Source organism: Perissodus microlepis, chromosome 9, assembly GCF_051167445.1.
Source record: "Perissodus microlepis isolate ML-2025 ecotype Zambia chromosome 9, ASM5116744v1, whole genome shotgun sequence".
In the NCBI taxonomy this organism is placed as follows: Eukaryota; Metazoa; Chordata; class Actinopteri; order Cichliformes; family Cichlidae; genus Perissodus; species Perissodus microlepis.
Window position 1 is genome coordinate 16,410,301 of NC_140469.1, and position 17,733 is coordinate 16,428,033.

The following is a 17,733-nucleotide window of genomic DNA, read 5'->3' on the forward strand; positions in this document are numbered from 1 at the left end:
CACAAAGCATCAGTGGGTGTTTTGACTTCCTGTCATTTCATCACTGATCTTTAGCACCTTGGTAACGAAGAACAGCAGCAGGCTGGTCCATGCCTCTCTGTGGTTTTCTGAGGTCAGGGCCAAGAAGTATGCTACAGCCTCATTGCACACACAACACGAAAAAACACACGGAACAGAACAAGCCCGAAATCAAATATGAAGTCAAACATAGAAACATGTTTCTGATTCCTGTGTTGTTTTGTAATGTACTGTAGCAAGGCAACATCTGCTTCCCCGCCTGACTTGTCACACGAAAAATTGCTGCAGTGAGGATGATGAAGATTGCTCTTGCTCAGTGACTGCTAATTAAAGCCCCTGACTGAGACTTTAAGAACAAAATTGGACATTTTTCTCCACAGTATAAGCTTGAGGAAAACTGAAGCCACCTCTGACCTGCTGTTTAATGTTAAATTCATTTCATCATGTTCAGGGTGATATTTTCAACTGTAACTGCAACTTGAGATCTTAAAATTATTAAGTTATTGTAATGACTAACTAGTGCTTAATATATATATATTCATGCTTACACTTAAATCTGCTACCTAATTTTAATTTTATTGATTTCACTTTTTTTTTTTGCCTCATCTTGATGATCTTTTTTTGACATAAATATACCTTAAGATAAGATAAGATAAGATAAGATAAGATAACCTTTATTAGTCCCACACGTGGGAAATTTGTTTTGTCACAGCAGGAAGTGGACAGTGCAAAAGTTATGAGGCAAAAATTAGGATACAATAAGAATAAATACAGTACACAACTGTACAGAATAGAATAAAATAAAATACTATATACAGTAGAATAAAATAAAATAAATATACAATAAGATAAAAATAGAATACAAATGCTATATACAACTGAGTAAAAATACAACGATGACAGAAAAGATTATTGCACTTAGTGTTATTGCACATGTGTGGATGTGTGTGTTTGATCAGTTAAAGTCTTTATTGTGGAGTCTGACAGCAGTGGGGAGGAAAGACCTGCGAAATCTCTCCGTCCCACACCGTGGGTGCCGCAGTCTCCCACTGAAGGAGCTGCTCAGTGCTGTCACAGTCTGCTGCATGGGGTGGGAGATGTTGTCCAACAGTGATGACAGCTTAGGCACCATTCTCCTGTCACTCACCACCTCCACTGGGTCCAGAGGGCATCCTAGAACAGAGCTGGCCCTTCGGATCAGCCTGTTCAGTCTCTTCCTGTCCCCGGCAGAGATGCTGCCGCCCCAGCAGACCACACCATAAAAGATAGCAGAAGCCACCACAGAGTCATAGAAGGTCTTCAGGAGTGGGCCCTCCACTCCAAACGACCTGAGTCTCCGCAGCAGGTACAGCCTGCTCTGCCCTTTCCTGTAGAGGGCGTCTGAGTTATGAGTCCAGTCCAGTCTGTTGTTCAGATGAACACCAAGGTACCTGTAGCTGTCCACAGCCTCAATGTCCATACCTTGGATGTTCAGTGGTTGCAGTGGAGAATGCTTGTGCCTGCGGAAGTCTACCACCAGTTCCTTGGTTTTACTGGCGTTGATCTGGAGGTAGTTCTGCTGGCACCAGTCCACAAAGTCTTGGGTCAGTCCTCTGTACTCCTTGTCGTCCCCATCAGTGATGAGGCCGACTATTGCAGAGTCATCAGAGAACTTCTGCAGGAAGCACTGGGTGGAATTGTGGGAGAAGTCTGCAGTGTAGATGGTGAAGAGGAACGGAGCCAGAACCGTTCCCTGTGGGGCCCCCGTACTGCAGACGACCCTGTCCGACACACAGCCCTGAGTCCTCACATACTGTGGTCGGTCGGTGAGGTAGTCCAAAATCCAGGTAGTGAGGTGATGGTCCACTCCAGAGTTCACCAGCTTGTCCTTTAGAACCGAGGGAAGAATAGTGTTGAAGGCACTGGAGAAATCAAAGAACATGATTCTCACAGTGCTTCCAGCGGTCTCCAGGTGAGCAAGGGAACGATGTAGGAGGTGAATGACGGCATCATCCGCTCCAATGCCAGGCTGGTAGGCAAACTGAAGTGGGTCCAGTGATGAGCTCACCAGGCGCCGAAGCTGAGCCAGGACCAACCGCTCCAGGGTCTTCATTAGGTGGGATGTCAGAGCCACCGGCCTGTAGCTGTTGAGGTCCTTGGGGCGTGAAGTCTTCGGCACTGGTACAACACAGGAGGTTTTCCAGAGCTGTGGGACTCTTCCCAGCCTCAGGCTCAGGTTGAAGAGGTGCTCCATCACCCCACACAGTTGGTCCGCGGAGGACCTGACGACCCTCGAGCTGATGCCATCTGGGCCCGCTGCCTTCTTGCCATTAATCCTCCTCAGTTCCCTCCTAACCTGGGTGGTTGAGAGAGACAGGCTGGAGCCTTGTGTTGAGTGTGTATTGGATGCTGTTGTTGGGGGTGGGGAGGAGTGAGCAGGGTGAATAGAGGAGGTGTGAAGTGTCTGAGGTGTCAGAGGTCTTGCATTGTTGCATTGGAGGTGAAGCAATATGTTTTTAGGTCTTGTGTTATATTACGTTTCAAATAAGTATGTCCTTTGCGTCTCACATGCTTATTCATCATGCTTATCATTGGAAGTCCACTTTTGTAATTGAAATCTTCAGAAAATCCAGATACTGCAACAAGTACAGTACAACAACTATACATGTAATACAGATCGAAGCAGAATTTAGATCAGAGAGGGCGTCAGAAAAGTAGATGATAAATAGATGATCTATAAAAAAAAAGGCATGCTGGGGTATAGTGACGATCATTAAGAGAATAGAGGAAAATCAGACTGCTGAGAGAAAAGAATGTAAGTTATGTCTCTTTAAACGGGATAATGGACAAAGGATGTTGAATATGAAGCTTCCAGGCCAGAGAAGATGGGAAATGGGAAAATAAAACAAATGCTGATTATAAAGCAAGTGCATGTTTGCGACGAAAGTCGGTAATAACAGTATTCATGGGTAATCTGGTTTGCAGTAAATACTACTAGCCACTAGGTGGAGACAAAGGAACCCTTTGGACAGTTACGTTTTGACTGAAAATCTCCCGAGGCAGCATCTCTGTGTTGCTAAATATAAATAATTGATAAATATGTTTAAAAAGTATATTTTAAACTCTTCTCTTTCTTTGTAGCTGAAAACCATATTTTTTGTACTGCAACAGTAAAAATCAGAATAAGCCTAGTAAAGAGCAACATTACAGCGAGAACACCATATTTTCAGAGCTGATATGAAAGACTGGTACAGCCAAATAATAATTCTTCACCCTCAGTAAATACGAAGCAATAATTCTGAATAAGATGCAGCTAAAATATTTAAAATCAAAGTGTTATTTATTCAAATAAGTCATATTTAAGAAAAATGTGCCTGGTACCAAGCAAATTTCATTTGACCACATTCTCTTTCTAAAAAATTTTTTACACTGTACTTATGTAAAAAACATTACATAAAAATTTCATACTTAATGAATAAAAAAACAGTATGTATGGGACGGGTAGTGACAGTAAATGTTGTAATATTTCCATATTGCACAAATACAGAAATGTCACTGTTGTCATATCACTGAAATAAACCCCATATGAAGAGGTTAATTATATTTTATATGAGTGAAATCTGCAAGCAGTATGTCGATATCCTAAGTTTTGTCCACAAGATGCCAGCAAAACACCGTTTTTAGAGCTGCTCGAGTAAAGCCAATTTTTATGGTACTGTTTTGCTGCTCTCCTTATATAGGATGCAAATTATAATAATAAATATACCATAGTAATGCATCACATCAGCGCAAATGCAATCACCTGAAGGTATACGATGGCACAAAGGCGCAGATGATGCAGCCTTTTGCGCTTTCATTGCGCGATTTTTCGCGCTGTGTGCCTCAGAAGCCTCTGAAAGTCCCCAAAGGGCCCCCAGAAAGTCCCGAAACCCACTTTGAGCCACCACAGTCATAATGAAAAGACCCATTCTGCTGAAAGAGGTGACAATACTGTTGTCTGCTATAACACTCGCCTCCTGAGATTCTCAACCAATGAAAGAACTGCTTGCAAATTTTTAACCAATCACTTGCGAGTGTGTCCTCGTTTTTGACCTATCAGTTTCGAGAACCGACTCCTCTCGTCACGGCCCCGTTTCTGACCAATCGGGGGCGAGGCCGCCTGTGCAGAGGGCTGGGCGCGAGAATCGGCGGGATGGACAAAAATCATAACGCCAAACAGAAGTACAGAAGAGAAAGATTATGATAGAAACAGCCCGGACGGCGAGTAATAAAAGTAGCCCACCTTCAGTTTCATAGCGAGTTTTTATGTTACGAGTCCGCATTTGAAGACAGCCTTTATCTGAAGAGGACATAGCAACGCCTTTCTCTGGGAAGATGTGAATATGACTTGTACGGAGAAAGTATATGTTATAAACTGTGCTTTTAGTTAGCTCGCTGCTAGCCAGATCCCGAAGAAACCTGCAATGACTGTCAACGATTTCTATGGATACACATCTATTAAAGAGGGATTTTAGGGAGCTGCCAAGCACAGGTTCATCTACGAAGAATTTCAGTCCTCCTACCAGCTGTCATGGACAACGTGAAATCACGCAGGTGGGTGCCAGCAGTGTTTCATTATTCAGTTCCCGTGACACAATGCACCTGTGTACAGTTAATACGACGTGCCTCATATAAACAGCTTATACTGCAAGTGCACCTGCACACTTGCACTGTAATAAGGTCTGCCTATGGGTTTTATGAATAAGTAGTTAATGAATAGCACCTATAGTTAATAACATACCCCGATGAAAAGTATAGACAGTGTAAAATCCACGTTTCAGATATAGCTTAAACAACCTGAAACGTGCATTAATTTGAATGGGTGGCAATGCTTCTGAAAGTTTCGCATTCAAAATAATGTTCTGTGAATGTGAGGCGGGCAGCCAGTTTCACACAGCTGTTATGTAACAGCATCATCCTTGAAAACGCATTACTAGACAATGACAAATCAGCCAGATTAATGCATCTTTACTGCTCAGATTCACTTTTTCTGAATATTTAAAATAAAAACAACCACAGACTAAAAAACTCCACATCAGATAGCATGTGTCCTCTAATTATACATTACAGATTTTTGCATTAAGTCTCTTGGGTTTCTGGCAATGGAAGAAAAAGCTTCTAGACTGTATAAGTACAACATGTGAAAAATGTGGGTTAATTAGTTTAAAAATTATTCATGTCAATCAGTTTTGTTAATCAGACATTATAGTCATCGCTTAAGCTAAAAGTACTACACATTTACTCAGTCCATCCCAGTAAGTATGAATATTTGAACAGTATAGTACTGCCCCGTGCATCGTTTGGACTGGTACCTTTAGACTTTGGAAAATAGGAAACCTTAAAATTGTAACCTTGGTCTGTTAGCCTCTATAAAGGGCATTATACATTATGTTCTAAGATATGGATAAACTTCAACAGCAACATGATTGTTTGAACACTGGATGTAGATCAGTATACTATTTGGTGACGCTTGTTACATTTTATTTTAGAGAAAGTCCTCTATCCAATTAGAACAACTCAGAGTTATTATTTCATATTCATTGCTTATGACAGGTGATGTATTCCTAATGGATTAAACACTGAATATAAATATGGTGCTTCTTTTACTTGCCACCTAGAATTATAGTTTTATATTCTTCAGTTTCAAAGTGAATAAATGAGTAAATGCCAGGAGGTTATGCAAGTATACCCCCCTTTTTTAAAAACTTTTTTGAACTGGACCGTTAGGGCTTTGCCAGTCCCCTAACCACACCCCAGTACACCTCTTCCACCTCATCAAGACACACACACACACACACTTATAAAGCTCTGGTAGTGAAAGAGCCTGTTGATGCAGACCCCTCCTTTCCTCCAGTCACCTTAGGCCCCTCCTTCCTTTTCAGCAAACTTCTCTTGCCTCTTGTGAGGGAATCAGGCCATACCAAAATTCAATTGGTATACTAAAGTTTCCCCTCTAAGGAAGACCTTTCATCCACATTTTCATACAAGACCTCAAGAGAGCACTCCCCAACCCCCTGTGTGTGCATGTGTGGTTGTAGAGGTCTCCTGCAGGGCAACAAGCCTGGCTGTTCAGGAATTTAATTTCTCCTCCATTTATTAAAGTCTGCTCCAGTACTGCAAAGACTTTAGAGCCCAGCAGCAGGTTTTTGCATGCAAAAAATTTGAAATGCAGTGTGCTGACATTTTGTATTATCAGTAGTTCTATTTTGTGTTGTTTATTGTGCATAATTATAATTGACATGTTATTTCTGTCTTTACATCTTCAAGACCTGTGACCTAATGCTAAAATACAGTCACACTGAGATCCCCGCATCAACGAACTCATTGATTCATTTGTTTGGTTAGCTAAAATGTCCAGAGTCAGTGTTGTGCAATACATTTCCAATATGATATCGTTTGGTGAAGAACACGTTGCTTTCAGTTTTGATATGATGTGTCAAAGGCTTGTTTATTGGCCACTGATGCTTTTAGTTTTGCTTTTATTTGTCTTTTATTAATGTATTTGTTTATTTATTTTGCTGTGACATCAAAAGAGTTGTGGTCAGCTTTTGGTACATGCTGCTGCTTTTCCTCAATCCTGCCCCTAAAAAGCTTGGCATAACTCACTGCTAAAGTCTAATTCTTTTAACAGGGATTTTATTTCTTTCAGATGAAGTTAAAGCAAAGAGTAGGCAAATCTACTTGGTCACAAGACCGTTTAATTACACTGAGCCTTCATCCTGTAGTAATAGTTAAGCTTCTTACACCATTCCCAAGTAATTTCTTTTTACAGCTTTGGTGTCCATGTATTGATGTCTAATATATTAGCTTACAGGCACTGACCTCATACCTCAGTCTTGGGCTCCATTTGTGGTCTAAATGTGCTCTTCTTTTACTGCCTTGTATATTTTAGCAATGATGAGGATGAAGAGCTGCAGTCCACAGATCCAGAGAGTAAAGAGAAGAGCAAAGATAAAAAGACACTGTGCAAAGTAAAGTGGTCACGAGATGAGGTAAGTTTATCAGAGATCTGACATCTGAGCTGGGAATTTGTTGGAAAGATTTAACTTGAGGCATTGCATGTTATGTTCTGCTTTTATCTCCTCGCAAACATCTTTAAGGGCAACTGTATAACAGTGTTTATGTGAAAATGCTGAACAAGACGCCTTACATGCGCTCTGTACCATTTGCTTTTTTTCCATCGCTCTTTTTCTTCAGGATGAAAAGCTGAAAAAGCTTGTTGAGCAGCACGGAACAGACTCCTGGAAATTAATAGCTACCCTTTTTCCAGTAAGCGCATTTCAATTGTGTAATTTCATTAAACAAAAATGTTACTACTTTACACCTTATTGGTTTATCTCTTTCAGTTACTACTGTAATGAGGTGTTGCTCTTTGTGTATCTCTATCACAGGGGAGGACAGATGGCCAGTGTCAGCACCGCTGGCAGAAGGTGCTCAATCCAGAGCTAGTGAAAGGACCATGGACAAAGGAGGAGGATCAAAAGGTAAGACGAGCTCTGAATCCCTATTTTGTGCAGAAACATTGGTGACAAAATGGGTAAATGATATGGCAGAGAGGGGAGAGAGCAGTTTAGACAGGTTGAAAACACACAATACAAAGACAAGTGCCACAATATGTAATGTACCCTTTAGCTTCAGAATAACCAGGCTGTGCACATGTGCATGCTTACTTCCCGCCAAGAAGGTTTTTTTTTCTTTTTTTTCTAAAGTAAATTCTCCACTACGTCATTCGTAATAAAACAGTCTCTTCAAGTAAGAGGTTTAGCAGCCAGCTGCTTTTTTAATTAGTTTTTTTTCCTACAAAGCAAAGCTTGAAGACCTTTTCCTGCTGTTAGACCAGCGATGCATTCCTTAAATGGATCACTGTTGTTCAAGAATGTCATGAATGGTGTGTCATTCCTCCGAAATGTTGGAATCATAACAAAAACACAGATCTTACAATTATAGCTTAGCCTGCCAAAAGTGACATCACAACATTTCTCAGCCTCGATGGAAAGAGCCAAACAAGCTCTGCTGTTGCTATAGTGAAGGTTTCTAAACAGCACTGCTTCTCTTAGAAATCTGATCTCTTTGAACAAGTTTATAGAGTGGCAGAATTAATTAGGGCCCTACCCCATTCATTCATAAATTCATGAATTTATTTACTTGTGCTTCTACTGAATATCCTCCATGTGGTGGTGTTTATGCAGGTTATTGACCTCGTACATAAATATGGTCCCAAGCGCTGGTCAGTGATTGCGAAGCACCTCCAGGGAAGAATCGGAAAGCAGTGCCGTGAACGCTGGCACAACCACCTCAACCCAGAAGTTAAGAAGTCTTCATGGACTCAGGAAGAGGATCGAATCATCTATGAAGCCCACAAACGCCTTGGCAACCGCTGGGCTGAGATCTCTAAGCTTCTTCCTGGACGGTAGTGTAGTGCGTCACACACTGTCTGTTTGTGCTTCCTGTCTAAGTAATGTAAGTGAGTCAAACTAGCAATGCTATCCCCTAACAGAACGGACAACTCCATCAAGAACCACTGGAATTCCACCATGAAGAGAAAAGTGGAGCATGAGGGGTACCTGCAAGATGGCTGCAAGACTTCCTCTGCTAATGGGAAGAGACGCCACAACAGGCAGTGTCCTGCAACTCCAACAGAGCCCCAGCACTGTGACCGCAGCCCTGTGGCTATGACAGCATCAAACCAGGTCCATCCTCAGTCTTTGTTTCATTTGTCCTCTTACTTAAAACATCCTTCACCTCAAATACAACATTTATAATCAGGGCCCATTTAATTATAAAAAACTCATAGTACCGTATCACCCCAATCGATCTCTTCATTCTCAGACTGTGGGCTTGTGATATTTAAAAGTAGAATGAGAGGCAGAGCCTTCAGCTTTCAGGCCCCTTTCCTGTGGAACCAGTTCGGATTCGGCAGACAGACATCTCTACTTTTAAAATCAGGCTTAAAACTTTCCCTTTTGATAAAGCATATCGTTAGGTCTGCATCAGGTGACCCTGAATCCTCCCTTAGTTATGCTGAAAAAGACTTAGGCTGCTGCAGGCTTCCTATGATGCACTGTTTCTTCTTCACTCACCTTCCCCTCTGTGTGTTTATACACCACTGCACTTCAACAGTGTGTCTTTTGTCCTGTTTTCCTCCCCTCACCCTCAACCTGTCACGGCAGATGGCCGCCCCTCCCTGAGTCTGGATCTGCCAGATGTTTCTTCCTGTTAAAAAGGAGTTTTTCCTTCCCACTGTTGCCAAGTGCTTGCTCATGAAGAGACATGTTATTGTTTGTGTTTTCTCTGAATTATTATGATCTTTACCTTACAATATAAAGCACAATGAGGTGACTGCTGTTGTGATTTGGCGCTATATAGATACAATTGATTTGAGCTAAGTGTAATGCTCTGTTTGCAGATGGGTGGTTTTCCATTTGAGCCTCATGGTGGGCACATGATGGACAGTCTTCCTGAAAATTCAAGCTTCATATCAGTGAGTCTTTTATGAGGTTTCTTTGCATGCTAGTGGGGAAAACGTCTGACTTCTTTATTTTCTGGTCTTTCTGTAGTTGTACTTGTGATTGCTAACTCTGGAGCTCAAATCAAAAACTTGAATGTCCTGTTTTTTCTCCTAACACAAAATACAGCTGAAAGGGTGTGCGATGTCAGTGCTGTTGTTGCAGTGTTTTTATGTTTATGTCTTGTTTTCCTGATTTTCTTAACTCTCGTAACTCTTTCCTCTTTTCCTTTCGCCTCCTCTTCCTCCGTGATGTTTGTTTATTCCAGCCATCCTGCCTGGATGATCCTGACAGAGAGCAAAGAATTAAGGAGCTTGAACTGCTGCTTATGTCAGCAGAGAGTGAAGTCCACCAACAAGTGCAGTGCAGAGGTTCATGTGTAAGAACACACGCTGAATGTGTGTTAGCATTCTTAGTCAGCATAGCCTGTGTGTGTTAATAGCTTACAGTACATACACTGTAAAAAGGCTCATATTTATATTAAATATGTCTTCACGTCAAAGTGAAATAAACAGCGAGTTACATAATCTGAAAAAACAATATATTGATATCGAAAAGTTTATTTAAGTCCAATATCCTGGCATTTGATTCTAACTGGCCTTCATTAATGAACTTTTTGCAGTGTATATATTCTAAAACAAGAATGAGGGGCATGTATGCGTGTCTGTAGCCTGTTTGCTGTTGTGTTGCAATAGTAACTACTTTCCCCTTCTCGCCACTTACTCAGACTGGCCTGAAGCTGTGCTTGGTAGTCCCCCTAGCTCCCACCCCTCACCTCGCCCATTATTTTAGTTTTAAACTTGATCCCGCCCCCTCATCCCCTCCAGCCCTCACTCCCTGCCATCCTACCATACCCACACTTAGCCCGCAGTTTGGTTCTGACTAAAGCATTCTCAGTCTCTATTCTGTCTGCACTGACTGTTTTCATACTTCATTCACATTTATTCTTTCCAGTGAGCGACTTTATACTGTACAGTTTTTTCCCACCATTTCCTACACATAATTTCCAAACTCATGCAAATTAGCAATAATTTTACACCACATCTGCCAAACCCATCAGATCAGACACCATCCTGCTGCACGAGCCAAAGATCTAACAGCAGTGTCTTTAACCCCCACCCGTCCCCTGCTGCCCTCTATCTCAGAGTTTGGAGCAGTACCCAGCATGGCCAGACAGTGTGTCAGATGACACGTTAACCACAAGTAGCAGTAGCCTGGAAGAACAAGCAGAGAGAAGACCCTGGAAGGGCCCTGAGATCCCGCAGGGAGCTCCAGCACCGCTTCCTGTCTCGCCCAGCAAGTTCCTGGCTGTAGAGGCCAGCACAGTGCTGTCCACCCTGCAGACCATACCAGAATTTGCAGAGACCATGGAGCTTATTGATTCAGTGAGTAACAAATGGAGATGAACACAGAACAAACATAACTCTGTGTAAATTTGTTGGCCAAATATTGTGAATGTATTAAAGATCTACTGTAGATGTGTTTTGCTCTGCAGGATCCTGTCGCATGGAACGAAGTGGCCAGTTTTGATTTGTCAGAGACGGCGACGCCGTCCAGGCACAACCAGGCAGCCTATAGCACTATCTTGCAAGAGAGCACCATGTACAATTCAGTGAATTACCCAGTCAACGCTGCCACTACCGACTTAGGCCAAGACAGGAACTGTGCTCCATTTGGTGTGGGAGATCTTACATCCCTGACTCCCATTAACTCATCCAAACCCACCCAGGCTTCCACTGGGAGGAAGAGGAGAAGAGAGAGGGGGGAACCATCTCCTTTGTGTGACAAGACTTGCTCTTCCTTCTTGGAAAATATTTCAAATTCTCCCAAGAAAACACCTATAAAGACACTGCCATTTACCCCGTCACGAGTAATTATCTTAATAATTTACTTCAGAGAACATCTTCCCATTACAGCTGATGCAGTGTTTTGACTAATATGCCATGTCTTCATTCTCCTCAGTTCTGCAACATATCAGTGCCAGAGCATCTCAATCTGGAAAACCCCGCCCTCACCTCAACTCCTGTGTGCGGTCAGAGGTGTCTGCTCAACACACCCCTTCAAAAAGATACAACACCTAAACACCAGAAAGAGAATGATGGGTAAATGAATCGGCTGTAAGCAGTATATCAGAAGATCTTTTTGCTTGCAGAAAACTAGTGTAATCACAATTACAAATCTGTAGTTCCAGGACTCCTAAATTCTGCAAAACAGTCATGACTCCAACTCCGAGGACACCCACTCCTTTCAAAAATGCTTTGGCTGCTCAGGAGAAAATGCACGGGCCACTAAAGAGAGAGGTAAATTTGCCAAATTCTGGTGCAAGCAGGTGAACATATTGCTGCCTTTTTTGTGGTTATACTCATCCATTTTTGTTTTGCAGCCACAGCCTTTGGCCTTTCTCGAAGAAGACATTCGAGAAGTTCTAAAACAAGAGACCGGAACAGACATCTTCAACAGAGCAGACTTACAGCCAGATTACAGAGTGTGGAAACATAACGTAAGTCACGAAATACAACCTTTATGACCTCAACACCTCATCAAAAAACTAAGAAATAATTGTATTTCATTTTGATGCTTCAAAATTAGATGGATGGCCCAGCTAGAAAAGTGCGCAAGTCTCTTGTCCTGGACCCTTGGGGCAAAGAAAGCATTAATACTCAACTTTTCCAAGACCAGCTCGACGATGCACAGGTAAGCCTCTCTGACCACACTTCAAATCAGCTTCAGGTCCTGGAGCCCTTTCCAAGTAAAAGTATTTTTATAAATACCATGTAATTACTTTTACTCTTAATCTACTGCTTTCTTAAAACCCGCACCATTCAAAGAATGCCATATTGCAGGTGTCAGATGAAGGTCTACTGACAAGCTCTTCATTGGTTTCTCCGATCTCCGAGAGAGACGAGTGTGGCCATTCTGTGACTTCCGGGAAAGATGAGCTCTCATTAGGAGTCGCCGTTCATACTCAACACTTTACTAGCCCTCGGACAAAGAAGCTTCCGATTTCTAACAAAGCAACGAAACACAACACTGCACAGGTATGACGAAACAAAACAACTGTCATTAATGTCAATGTGTAGTTAATGCTGTGAAAAGGGTAGAAACAGACAATCACAGTAACCACTGATCACCTTCTCTGCAGGTGAGTGAGTGGGAAGCAGTGGTTTATGGAAAGACGCAGGACCAACTGATCATGACAGAACAGGCTCGTCAGTACCTGAATCCCTACCCACCGTCCACCTCTGTCTCAAGGGCGCTTGTGCTTTAAAGCCGTCCCCTCGACTACGCAGGTAGCACTACATCTGTCCGACAACTAAAACCTCCACTGAATCTTGTAAGAGACAATCCAGTGAAGACAAATTGTTTTATTTTTCTTCTGAAGCAGAAGTGCACTGCCAGTGACGTCCATACAGAGGTTTTGTTCTCAACACATTTTGAGGTAACTGTTTGGCCTGCATTTGATTTTGCCAGCAGTCATGAGCAGTTTTGTACACATACAAAAAGGCTTTTTCTTTTAATCAACCTGCACATAGAGTAGGCTGCAGAAATAGTGTGTATCACCAGCAGCGGCTGCTTCTGAGTTGTATATTATTAATATATTGTTTAAAGACATGAAAGACATTATAAGATGTAGCGCTACTCATTGTTTATCTCCTCCTGCATGTTTTTACTAAACTGCCCCACTGCTGTTAGCAGATAAAGAAAACACGTATGTGCAGCATTTGTAGCTTTTTACTGACACCCGTGTACAATGAAATCACGCCATGGGTTGTAAACTGACGCAGTACAGACTTCATTCACTGGCCACTTTATTGGGTATATCTGCTCGACCGCTCATTAACGCAAGGCATATCATACGGTCAAGATGATCATATGATGTGAAGTTTACACCGAGCATGAGAGTGAGGAAGAAAGGTGATTTAAGTGACTGAACACAGCATGGTTGTTGGTGCTCAGAAATTGCTGATCTGCTGGGATTTTCCATCACTACCTTCTAGGTTTTACAGATACAAAATTCAAAATGGGTAAAAATGGCCAGACTGAAGGCAAAAGTAACTCAAATAACCAAAATATGCAGAAGAGCACCTCTGATGTAGCTGAGGGGCTACAGCAGCAGAAGACCATACCAGATGCCACTCCTGTCAGCTAATAACAGGAAACTGAGGCTTTAATTCACACAGGCTCCCTGAAACTGTACAAAAAAAGATTGGAAAAATCTTGCCTGGTCTGACGAGTCTCAATATTCAGATGGTAGGGTCAGAATTTGGAGTAAACAACATGAAATCATGCATCCATCCTGCCTTCCTGTACTCAAATGGGATCCACAGACAACAGACCCCATCAGATCCAGTCACCTTTGGGATGTAGCTGAAAATCTGCAGCAACTATGTGATGCTATCATGTCAATAAGGATCAAAATCTCTCAGGAAAGTTTCCAGCACCTCGTTGAATCTGCGCCATGAAGAATTAAGACAGTTCTGAAGCCAAAAGAGGGTCTAATCCCATATTAGGAAGGTGTACCTAACAAAGTGGCTGGTGAGTGTGTAATGTTACTATTAATTTTTAAATGAGAAAAAAATGCACTTACATGTTTTTTGTGACAGCAGTGTTATGTTAAGGAGGAATGCCAATCGGACTCCATGTGAAGTTTTTAGGATGGAAATAGGAAGCTGTCAGTATTGCACTATTGAGTTGACTTTGCTGCTGAGAAAGGAGCAGTATTTTCGAGGGCAAACTGGATAGCACTTGTGATGGTATTTTTTTATTATTATTTTATTCCTTTTATAACACAGCGTTTCCTTTCCAAGGCCATAGAGTCGGTGGAGACATCGGTTGAATGTATTTCATTGCAATGTACATGTGAAAGAACCTCAAAAATGGAAGGGTACCTTAGTGTTTATTTTTGTTTGTTTTATTTATTATCTGACAGCTCTAAGGCTTAGATATTAATATAAATCGGACACCGTGAGTTTCGAAGACGTTTAACTTTGCTGCCAAAACAGCCTAAAAACTCTCACTTGCTCTAAAGCAGTTCTCTATTAGGGAATGAATGGCCGCCATTGTTTTGGTCAGACGTTCGTATCATTAGTGCTCAGCAACAAGCATTTTGTTGGAGAAGGATTTAGGTTTTATGTGAGGGCTGTAGGTTTTATTTATTTAATGTCTACTAATTTATTTATTTCTAAAAGAAAACATTTAAGAGAAATTATTGAGAAATTATATTGTCTTTTTTTTCCTTTCAAAATTAGGATTGGGCAACCATTCAGTTTTCATTTCTCCAAGTTAGAAGAACAAGCACTGCAACTGATTTAATGTTAATTTCTTCTCCTGATTAGGCGAGAGCTAGCAAATAACCTTTGCATAGTTGTACGTGTGATTTTGTAAAATATAGATAGGATGTATGTAGGTAGCGGGACTCCATTTCTGACCTCTAATCATAGACTAATTGCACTTTTTTTCCTCTTTGTTTAAATGTAAATGTTCATTCTCATAATGTAGCTCCTGTTCTTACCTTTTTTCGTGTGTGTATGTGTTAGATGGGTGTTTCCTCATGTTTGAAGTGAATGCTGATGTTAAGATCATGCTGCTTTATTTACACATGTTCTTTTCTCCTGTTTTGCTGCAAAAGGTGTATTTAAAATGCACTACGTAAAAACCTTGTATTTTTAGACAGATGGCTTTGAGCTAAAACACAAAATACATATTGGTCAATACATATGTTATTACAACTCTGTCTCCTAAAATGCTGGGCTGCTGTGCAGAATGCAATATGTTGCTAAAACCCTATATTTAATTGGAAATAGTGCAAAGATGTCATTGGATGTTATGTTTTGATACTGATGCCAGTAATATGTTTCAAATAAGGTGAAAACAGGGGCTTGTTTACCACTGACTACTGCTTTTTTAACACTATGAGGAAGGCAGTTGCACTAGTCTGAAAGCAAAATGTTTTCCCATTTTTAGATTTTAGTGGTCACCAGCTCCTAGTCCTCTTTGTCATATTTTTAATTTCTTTATGACATGTCCGAACGCTGGGCAGGACAGTTTAGCACCTGCTTTCTTCACCTCTTTCTTTGGAGCAATATCACCGAGCATTAAAGCGCATATTAGCCGTGCAGTGTGGCTTTTTGAGCTGGACACTCATAACAAGTTGATTGATCCGTCTCCCTTTTTTAGCCCGGACAACACATTGTCCACGATGTCAGAGATGAATTACAGATTGTGATTGGTCAGACCACAGGACAGTTTTTCCCTTCATCCAAGTCCGTTTTAAATGAGCTTGGCCCAGGCAGCTGTATTTCTGGATATTGTTAGATTAATTTTTTTTCTATTCTTACTTTGAATGCCATTTTTTATTACATACACTGTGGGCAACTGCAAGAAGCCGTTCACTGAAAATGGTTGTCAGATGTTTCATTTTAGTTTCAGTGTCAGCTTTACTGATGTCCTCTGGAGACGTCACATTTATTACTGAACTATTAGCCCACACAGTCTCACTAAGTGAAGGATGCCTCCCTAATTTGCCTTGGTCACTATACTCACTACAATGAACCTAATTAGGTTCTTTCTAATGTAGTATTAGTATTTAAGCTGGTTTGAAACACCTTGTTGACATCAAGTTCAAAATAAGCGCAAATCTTTCTATTTAAATTTTTTTGTCTTGTTATCTTTGTGACATTTAAAACTAAATATAAGGCTTAAAATGTTTGCAAATCATTGCATTCTGTTTTTATTAAAATCTGTACAAGATCCAGATGTGATCTCTGCTGCAGCCATTGTCTCCTTGTATCCTGCTGAACTACCCTTGAGTGAGATGTCACATGTTTCTCTGCTCACTCATTTCACCTTCTGGACAAGAACAAATGCACTCCTGAACCATCCTTTAAAAAAAGCTCCATAATCTGGTGAAGTAACACTATAGCTACATGTATTTTTTTTCTTGTATCATCTGCTTTAGTGGATCCAGTAATGGCTATAATCTGGATTATCCTGCATTAAGTATTTGAGTGAGAATAAGAAGGGAATCTTGTCAGGGAAATCAGGTGGAAAGATCAGAAGAATATGGTACACAACGCTAAAAAACTGACTAAACAACTTTGTAAGATGTTTATTGTATATTTGGATCTGGTGGCTGAGATCTGTCTAATCTGTATATATTTGTGTTGTATGTTCTGTGTGTTGGTTTGTACATTCCATTTGTTAAAACCAAGATAATCTGTTTGTGTGTTAACGACACATTGTAACATCATAGGTTGCAAGGGAATTAAGTACATATAAGTACAGGATAGTAGCAGCTGTCATATACTATTGTAGTTATGCATGAGCAGTACACAAGATGCTGGACTTTGCTTTCATTTACAGGAGAATCACACATGTAACACTTGAGTTATACTATATAGCATTTTCAGTTGAAACCATAATCGAGGTACCATAGAAATCCTGCCAGCTGTCTTTGTAACCATGTACTTAATTTGGCTAAATAAATGCATTTGTTGGATAATTTTAAAGGTATTCTGACTTTCTTGTGTTTGCATTTTCACTTGCCATCAACTGCCAAAATGCCTTTGTGCAAATTAGTATACGTTACATGCTGTTTTCTGCATAATAAAGATTTCTGATGATCGCTTAGTTTTTCTGACACGCTCACAGCGGGCATGGCGACACTCTGACGTCTTGCCAAAAACTAACGCCACTGAAAGCTTTTTCTTTGTCTTTTTAAATGGTGAAAGTGGAAATTTAAATATTCCACCTTTAATCATGCACTCTAATTTTTCCTCACATGCAGCGTGGACATCTAAGCAGGTGAACGCTGGGTGTGACAACTCATGGAGTGGTTTGAAGATGACCTCTCTGTCATGTGTGTATGTATACGTTGGGATGCTGTCAACTTGGCCTGGGGTCCAGGGACACGAGCCCCCTCCACCAGAACAAGAGGCCTCTCCACAGGGTCAGCTGCTGGCCCTAAAGGGGCCCACTCACCCATGACTTAATGCCCCTGAGCTCCTTTGTCCTTTGGGCTGTTGGTTTTACAGGCCCATTCACTCAATTGCCCCCCAAATGGAGGGAGAATGTGACGACTTGCCTTATGCTGAAGGAGCGGCAGTGCGCATGCATGCAAACAATGTACACATAAACACACGGGCGCCACATGCACGCCATGTCCACTTAATCAATCTGTCCTCCTTTGCTT

General features: G+C 41.3%; 1 protein-coding gene across 2 annotated transcripts; it reads left to right on the top strand.

Moving 5' to 3' along the window:
- Nucleotides 1–4,212: 4,212 nt before the first annotated feature.
- On the top strand, nt 4,213–17,031 carry mybl1 (MYB proto-oncogene like 1). 2 transcript variants are annotated; one of them, XM_084939255.1, is made up of 16 exons: nt 4,213–4,590; nt 6,929–7,028; nt 7,234–7,305; nt 7,428–7,520; nt 8,226–8,446; nt 8,534–8,726; nt 9,443–9,517; nt 9,811–9,921; nt 10,688–10,927; nt 11,020–11,412; nt 11,505–11,644; nt 11,728–11,842; nt 11,926–12,042; nt 12,132–12,236; nt 12,386–12,580; nt 12,685–17,031. In XM_084939255.1, the coding sequence occupies exons 1-16, from the start codon at nt 4,568–4,570 to the stop codon at nt 12,808–12,810; spliced, it is 2,319 nt and encodes a 772-aa protein (XP_084795381.1). In that variant the 5' UTR covers nt 4,213–4,567; the 3' UTR covers nt 12,811–17,031. The 2 variants fall into 2 exon arrangements, with proteins under 2 accessions (XP_084795381.1, XP_084795382.1); XM_084939256.1 differs by having other exon boundaries at nt 11,038–11,412.
- Nucleotides 17,032–17,733: the final 702 nt, after the last annotated feature.